Below are 7500 nucleotides of genomic sequence, written 5' to 3' on the forward strand. Positions count from 1 at the left end.
AGACACGCTGGGAATCGAGAGGAAATTAAGATCACTATTAGCGCCACTTTTTTTTAGCATACTAATCTACATTTTTATATAGATTAACAATATCACACTGTCCCAAAATGTACACTAGGGCTTTGATTGATCAACACTCGTATTCGATGTGCTTGCGAAAGAGTCCACCATGCCACCACTAATTTCATACGACACTACACACAACAATTGTTCTATTGCCATTACCATGGTTCGCTATTGTTGGACCCTCCCGTGGATCTAAAACAACAGGCCGGATACGACGGTTTAGCTATTCGCGATTCTGCTCGCGTGGATCGATTGAATTTCGTAATTATACTACTGGTGCCACTCCGCGGCGCGACACACTGATGATGATCACACCTACGTGACCAACACCTTGCAATACAATTTGATCTTCCAATTCAAAGATTCAGAGGTTCGATTCGATTCGGTTAGCGTTTGTCAACCAACTGAGGCGACACGGGCAACTACTTAGGGGTATATATAAAAAATCGCATCATCGGCCAGTTCGAACACGGATATGGATGCCACCCCGCCCCCTACCCCATTAAGGCCGTCCACCATGCAAATAGCCACCCAAAACAATATCTACGCGCAATCATCGAATAGCCAGCCCGCCATTGGTGGTATGCCTCATCCGCAAATGGAGTTTGACTGCCCCCGCACAGTGGTAACGCCTGAGCATCACAGTTGGCGCTGAGCAGTAGCGGTAGTAGCGACGAAACATCGGAGTACGTGGAGCTCGCCCCATTCATGTGTTATTCTGGCCAGGCAGCGGCTGCTAAGAAGATCGCCAGCTCCAAGTCCTTGACCATCACCTTGAGAAAGGTTAACGCCGCATGCTGCGCGGGGTATTTGTTTCTTGGAGGCGGATTGATCGCGGATACCGCAGGCCTGGTGTCTGGTTCGTGATTTCGGAGCAAAATAAACTAAAACTACCAGCATGTAATCCACGCAAATACCGGCGTGTGCGACTCCGAGAACGAGTTATTGCGAATAAGTCTGAGGCCGTCTTTTGAGACTCCTACGCCCATCGCTACGTTAGAGTTGCTGCCGTGCCTTCGGTGCGGTTTGCCGCTATTTTGCCGAGGAAGTATGCAGATGGACACAACGGAGACGGAAACTATAATGCTTACTCTTGAATAGGGAAAAGGCCAGCAGCAGGCGAAGAAGGCGGACGAATAGCATTTAATTTTCGATCCCATAAAATAGAAGAACTCATTTCGATCGCCTATTGTATGGAAATTTGTTTGTCCATTATACACTCGTTGATGTGTGAATAAAAATTGTTCAATTCGTTCATCAAACGGAGTTTGATCGTCTCATTTGGAAAAATACGCGAGGGACTCACTTCAAAGATTACTCTCAATAGAGCATCCGAATATGGTGGCGTCTGCCGTTTATGTTTTTCCGTATGTCCCATTTTATTGGGCCCACCGGTGGGCCATCTGTTCTTTACACACGATTTGAACTGAGTTGTACGGAGTACTAATTTATACGATAGGAGGTGATCGTGTGGGAATATATAAGCACGAGATTGTAAAAGTTCAAGGGAAGCGATTGCTCTCGTTTGATACAACCAGTCCGAGCAAACAGCTGCTTCTTGATAATGCGTGCATGATCGGGGAATAAATGTAGAACATACAGCCCATAATTTTGATATGTGATGTCCGTGATATATTTTCGTTAAGTGTTGGAAATGTGTGTCTTACATGCTAGATATTGTAAAAGCGGGGACGCAATGTGAGGCAAAGGTTACAAAAATATTGCATGACAGTGGCCAATCAAGGCCGCTAGCATACTGATCTCCTGCGACAAATCCGACATATGCTGCGGCGTTGCAATCAGCGTCGGAGCGAACACGGTAGCCAGATTGTGTTCATTCATCTTGTTGATAGCGTGATGGGAAGCGATCCGATTCAGGTGCTCCAAGATGTACTTGAGACAGTGCAGATGGGCCGGTGGTAATGCTTTCACTGCGTTTCGCAGTGCTATCACTTGCTCGCCGATGGATTTCTCTTCTGAAAGGGGAGTAAAAAAAAAGGTCGAAGATAAGACGCATGTTGGAGGATAACCCGCGTGCTGGACCATTCGAAACTCACGCATCGATTCCATAAATAGGGGGAATGATTGAAACGTTATTAAAGGAACAGGCAGCAACCGGAGGTACAACTTCAGTACCCCGGCAATCACATTAATGTTGCTGTAAACTTGCGCGGACACGTCCGCCTTCTCGCCATCCTTGTCCAGTGCCATTTTGAGTGCCTCGATTTCGTCGGCAAACCCGGAAATCCGATAAATGCCTTCCTGCAGCATACCGTGGTTTTCCACCTCCTCGACGCACTTCAGCACGATGAACGGGATGCGACACTTGTGAGCCGTCACGAGCGTGGTCAAATCGACTCCGAAAATTCCTCGCAAGCGCTTGAGGTCCGGTACACACTTGGCCGGTACCAGTTCCGAGCACTTGAAGTGAGCCATAAATCCGCAATCTGCAAAATAGGTTAAGGGTTATTATGATGTGTCGATTGGCTGTGAATCGCATTCAGTATGGTACCGTCACATTTGACCCCTTGAGAGGTGAAACCCCATAAGAAGTTGGCACAAAATTCGCACCAATTCAACCCCTTGAAGGTGTGCGTTTTGAACGCGTGCTGCTTCTCGTAGCCAGGGTTATCATTATCGTACGTTTCCGATCTTTCAACGCCTGTCTCCTTCCCATCTCCGCCCGCACTACCGCCACCACCGACGCCACTGTCACAGCTATCCGCCGTTTCGGTGTCCGCTGTTTCCACGCTATCATGCACCACGGCCAGCTTGGAGGTAGGTTTGGACATTTCGTTGCACAGAGAGCGAAGCTTCCGCCGGTGAAGCGTCATGTACGGACTTTGTTCGTAGCACTTCTTCGTTTGGCTCATCATTTCCTTCAGAATGGGGGCCGCGTGTATTCGCATGTAGAAATCGACCAGCCCGTCGGCAACCATCTCCTGGATGGTTTCATACTTTTTGAAATTTTCCCGCAAAAAGTGACCCTTTTCAGGGCAGTAGAAGATTTTAAAATGCTTCGTCGACTGTCCGAACCGCAGGCTCAGCGTGTAGTAGTTATCGGCTCCCGGGCTGCGCCGCACCAGGTAGCTGCCATCCGGTTTGCCGCCCAGCAGCTGTTCGCACTCTTTGTGATCCATCGTACCGTGGAACTCCTTGCCGTATCGTGTGGGTCCCATAATGTCCTCATTCTCACACAGCACTGGCTTCGGTGTAGGGGCATCGAGCTGGATTTTGTACACTGGAAGGAAGGGAGCACGTAAGCGGGAGTAAGTGGAATGCATCAGACCGGCTCGTAGTTTACTTACATTCAGGTTTCCAGACGTTCGGTATGGCCAACACTGCATCCTTGGACATCGTCGCCAGCAGCCAATCCGCGACCGATTGGCATTTACGATTTGTGGGCGAGGGCGAACTTTAGAGCCCGTCTTTTTATGGATCCGGCAGACTGGCTGAACACCAGTATGCGTCATGCGACACGTAAGTGCACCTTTGGGGTCGGAAAACCCTAATTTTCACTAATGTATCTTAATTTATGAGTTAGTTTCACTTAATTATATTTTTTTTATTAAATTTTTGTTTTTATTTGTAAACAAACCATCGATGATAGTTGATCGATAAGTTACAGATTTCCCGTTTTGGTGTCAGTTTCCAGGAGTTCTCCAATTTTCCGATAGATGGCTGGCCCGCCGTGACAGGACGCTTGTCAAACTCCACTTCCGACAGCTAACACGCTTCCTCTTTCTGGTAAGCTAGCTCTGCTGAACAGACGTGTATTTTATTTGCTGTGCGCGTTTCGTGTCGATTCGACTTAAAAGTAAGAGCATCCCGCCTGTTGGCGTCCTCCACAGGAGAGCGGCCGTACTGACGCTGTGTTATTTCGCTTCGGTTTCCGTTTGCAGTTTCCCAAAATGCGTTACGTAGCGGCATATCTTCTGGCGGTGCTGGGCGGCAACGAGTCTCCCTCGAACGCTGACATCGAAAAGATCCTCAGCTCGGTCGGCATTGAGGCCGATTCCGCACGCGTCACCAAGATCGTGAACGAGCTGAAGGGCAAATCGATCGAGGAGCTGATTGCTTCGGGTCGCGAAAAGCTGTCCTCGATGCCGGCTGGCGGTGGTGCCCCGTCCGGTGCTCCAGCTGCCGCCGGTGGTGGTGCCGCTGCTGCTCCAGCCGCCGAGAAGAAGGGTAAGCATCCATCCACCACTAACGAGTGCGTCGTGTTGTGTCCCCCCGTACTGATTGCACGTTTCTTTGATTTTTCTTTTACAGAGGAAAAGAAGGAGGAATCCGAATCCGAGGATGACGACATGGGATTCGGACTTTTCGAATAAAAGGTGAGTAAGGGGAAAAACGTGCACCGTAAAACGCTTCCCATCGTATACCGTACATGATGACTTTTCTATTCTATCATCTTTCGGGTATGATCGACATGATTATGATCTATAGTGCTGATAAAATCTCATGCGGTCTAAACAACATGCTTTATACCTTATGTATGATTGCTCATCCGTGGCTTTTATCTCGTTGCAGGTTATTTCAACGTCACTCCTACACGCTATATCATATCGATATAGGTAAGTTCATGTGCTCAGTCCTACATTAATCAGATAAAACGAATCCCATAAATGATGATTTAACCTTAACCATCTTTCGGATGAAAATATTGTGATTTGACACGTAACAACTGAATTGATTCGTCTTTAACCACACTTCTCGAGTCCCCGGCGAAACTATTTAATCTAATAGGCTACTTCGTTTCTTTTCCTTTGTGTTTGCAGAATTCAACAAACTGGGATTTTTAACATCATCGACATGGCTACGATGGTGGTCTAGCAGGGGTTGGAGGAGTACAAACAGCAGTGGCTGAGGAATAAACTTCTATTTCGAAAACACAGTTAATCAACCATTTTACTTAGGTATCGTGATCGTGGTAGTGTAGTGTGGTAGTCGCCGAATGGTGAAAGAAAATGGTTCCCCGTCAGTCCATGCTGCGATGAGCTGCGCGATCTTCGTGGGTAGTTAGGTGAGTTATATCAGCACCTCTTTTATTTTCGCTATTCCTTTACACATTTACGTGATGAGCTTGATTTAATCATCTTTCGGGTATGAACAAAATGATTAATACCTTACGCTTGCTTGAACTGAAACTTGTAAATTGAACGCTCATATCATTGTTTTATCTCGATCTGTATTCTAATGTGCTTTGTATCTTTCCATCTCGTTTTAGGTTCGCTTCTTCGAAGATGTCTTCCGCTTCGGCTCAATTTTCCGCTTTGTTCATTCTACTTGTAGACCAAAGTTGTTTCTATTTTACATCGGGTCAGAATCAAGAAATCTGTTCTTGATAATTGACTAAAGAGTGGCGTCTACCTTTAGGTACTTTTCGTACAACTGTAGGTAGATGCTGCTTTTTGTGTTTTTGGTTTTCAGGTTCTTTTTACAGCTGACATCATCATGGTTCCTCGCATGCATCTTGTTAATGCATCTCAGCAATGAAGGTACGTGTCTTGAACAATCCATCATAGAATCTCAATGACTCTTAAATGATGATATCCAAATAACACCATCTTTCGAATGAGAATATTGTGATTTTAAAACGTCTTTCACAACTGATCTTGTTTGAAAAATATCTAGGATTTAGTCGTTCTTATCCGTATGACTTACCCGTTGTTTTCTCTTTTGTTTCAGGATGATCATTTCGGAAACGGTATTCAAACACAGAACAGTATGACGAATTCAATAAATCTCATTTACTGATCAACAAAACACTCAACTATTCGCTACGTTATTGCTACAGGGGTGGGCAAAGGAATCTTGTGCCAAGGAAAGAAATGTTTACTCGATGGTCTTACCACCGTTCGGCAGCGTTGTTGCTCGGTCTTTCCGATGTGCTTCCTCGTGCAATTTCCACGCTTTGTTTGTCTTATCCACCGATTGCCGTATTCGAGACATAATTTGGAAATGATCCAATCCCAAAATATCATGCCTCATCTCAGGCTCACACAGCTGCTCTTCCTTCTCGGTGGTCGGTCTTCCATCGTGGTCCTTCGTTAGTTGATCGTTCCCTTCCGCGTCTTCCACTCCGTAGTCTGCTTCCTTTAAAAGGGCGTTCAGCAATCCCTCGACGTAATAACGCTTGTCTTGGACGAATCTTAGGTGTGGCACCTCACCAACTAGCCGCAGCTGGGAGAGTTCGTGGCGTAAACGAAACGAAAGCGGTTTGAGAATGCTTTCAATTTTTACATCCTTATCGATGCTGCTCGAGAACCAGTAGATAGTGGCCTCGCGAAAATCGGGCGCTACACGGACTCGCGAGATCTGCAAACCGTATCCGTACAGATCGCTGGCAAACGATCCGGTTGCCATCAGATCGGTGATGTTCTTCATGAAGAGCTTATTCAATACCGCCACCCGTCGGTTGGACTCCTTGCCTTGCCGGTTAGTGCTGGCTAGCGATGTGGCCGTCATGAGCTTCGGAGCGCGGTCACTAGTTTCATCGTAATACCGCTTCTTCTTCGCCTTGGATCCTCCATTCATGAGCTTGCTAAGTACCTTGGCTGCCTTCGTAGAGGACTGCAGGGAACAGCTCGTCGAAAACAGGCGATTGGACGCTATACGAATCTGCAATTTTGTTTGAGTTTAGTGCTGGATCAGAAAGCAGCGACAGGAATGAAAACGTGGGCTTATCACTTACCATCCTTGCCGCCTTTTTAAGAGTCCTTCGTGTAAGTTATTGAACCCGAAATCTGCTGCTTCCCAAGCACCTTGAACCCATCATCGAACGACGGGAAAATAATTGCGCCGCACGAGATTGGAAAATAGCACAGCAGGCAAACACCTAGAACGATTCTCACATCTTCACGCGATCACAAAAAGTGTTATTTTGGTTGAATTTGGCCGGCTATGGGGACCAAGAAGTAACATTTTATGCTACAGGGGAAAATGTCAACGAAAGTATCGCCTATCCTGCTTGCACCTACACTTGCCATAGGCGAAAAGCGTAGGCCATCGCGCTCACTCTACCGGCGGGCATCGGTAAGGGGGTTGAAAGTTTGCTATGTGGGCTGAATGACTTGGCGGCTTGCTACCACTTTTCTTCTTCTCCGAACGGCTCGTGTTCAGCTCGGGTAGGCTTTCCGCTCTGTTGTGGCCTCTTTTTCGATCAATGTCTATTTTTCTGAGTTGACCCTAACCCTCCAATTAATCGGTTCGTTAAACAATCGTTCGTTGTACGTGCAGGCGAATATCGATCCCCCGGCCAGCGAGTTCCTTTTTTCGGCGGTGACGACGCGGGCGTACGAAATTTGCAGAGCCGTCGTGAGTGGGAGGTGCGCTGCGCTGCTTTGTGTGGTTACGACAGCAAACACAGCCCCTTCGCGAGATAAGCCTTTCTTCCTGGCACAATCCAAGCAGTCCAAGTGTCGTGCGAGT

At 47.1% G+C, this 7500-nt stretch overlaps 5 protein-coding genes across 12 annotated transcripts in view; 2 read left to right on the top strand and 3 right to left on the bottom strand.

The window, feature by feature from the left end:
- LOC126570868 (neurogenic locus notch homolog protein 3-like) overlaps positions 1 to 1255 on the bottom strand; it is a 4906-nt gene extending 3651 nt beyond the window's left edge. Inside the window, exons 1-2 of one of the 3 annotated variants that reach the window (XM_050228930.1) lie at positions 226 to 1255; positions 1 to 7 (exon numbers count right to left, since the gene is read on the bottom strand). The exon at positions 1 to 7 is cut by the window's left edge and continues 417 nt beyond it. In XM_050228930.1, coding sequence (XP_050084887.1) covers positions 1 to 7; positions 226 to 228 — 10 coding nt within the window. In that variant the 5' untranslated portion in view covers positions 229 to 1255. The remainder of the gene's footprint in view (positions 8 to 225) is intronic. The other 2 variants (XM_050228931.1, XM_050228932.1) reach the window with 2 other exon arrangements.
- Positions 1256 to 1681: 426 nt separating this feature from the next.
- On the bottom strand, positions 1682 to 3645 carry LOC126581304 (beta-chimaerin). The gene is made up of 4 exons (XM_050244864.1): positions 3375 to 3645; positions 2579 to 3307; positions 2124 to 2513; positions 1682 to 2042 (listed from the first exon to the last, which is right to left on the bottom strand). The coding sequence occupies exons 1-4, from the start codon at positions 3421 to 3423 to the stop codon at positions 1777 to 1779; spliced, it is 1434 nt and encodes a 477-aa protein (XP_050100821.1). The 5' UTR covers positions 3424 to 3645; the 3' UTR covers positions 1682 to 1776.
- A 114-nt stretch (positions 3646 to 3759) lies between these two features.
- On the top strand, positions 3760 to 4963 carry LOC126570303 (60S acidic ribosomal protein P2). Of its 2 annotated transcripts, XM_050227962.1 has the most exons (5): positions 3760 to 3883; positions 3969 to 4254; positions 4339 to 4403; positions 4600 to 4643; positions 4848 to 4963. In XM_050227962.1, exons 2-3 carry the CDS (start codon positions 3978 to 3980, stop codon positions 4398 to 4400), a joined length of 339 nt encoding a protein of 112 aa, XP_050083919.1. In that variant the 5' UTR covers positions 3760 to 3883; positions 3969 to 3977; the 3' UTR covers positions 4401 to 4403; positions 4600 to 4643; positions 4848 to 4963. The 2 variants fall into 2 exon arrangements, with proteins under 2 accessions (XP_050083919.1, XP_050083920.1); XM_050227963.1 differs by lacking the exon at positions 3760 to 3883 and having other exon boundaries at positions 3953 to 4254.
- An 841-nt stretch (positions 4964 to 5804) lies between these two features.
- LOC126570302 (putative ribosome-binding factor A, mitochondrial) lies at positions 5805 to 6973 on the bottom strand. Its single transcript, XM_050227961.1, has 2 exons — positions 6764 to 6973; positions 5805 to 6690 (listed from the first exon to the last, which is right to left on the bottom strand). The coding sequence occupies exons 1-2, from the start codon at positions 6764 to 6766 to the stop codon at positions 5905 to 5907; spliced, it is 789 nt and encodes a 262-aa protein (XP_050083918.1). The 5' UTR covers positions 6767 to 6973; the 3' UTR covers positions 5805 to 5904.
- Positions 6974 to 7141: 168 nt separating this feature from the next.
- Positions 7142 to 7500, top strand: part of LOC126570300 (clathrin heavy chain) — an 11026-nt gene continuing 10667 nt past the window's right edge. Inside the window, exon 1 of one of the 5 annotated variants that reach the window (XM_050227954.1) lies at positions 7142 to 7196. The gene's annotated coding sequence lies outside the window, so the exon portion shown is untranslated. The other 4 variants (XM_050227952.1, XM_050227955.1, XM_050227957.1 and 1 more) reach the window with 4 other exon arrangements.

The sequence above is a fragment of the Anopheles aquasalis genome, chromosome 2 (assembly GCF_943734665.1).
Source record: "Anopheles aquasalis chromosome 2, idAnoAquaMG_Q_19, whole genome shotgun sequence".
NCBI lineage: Eukaryota > Metazoa > Arthropoda > Insecta > Diptera > Culicidae > Anopheles > Anopheles aquasalis.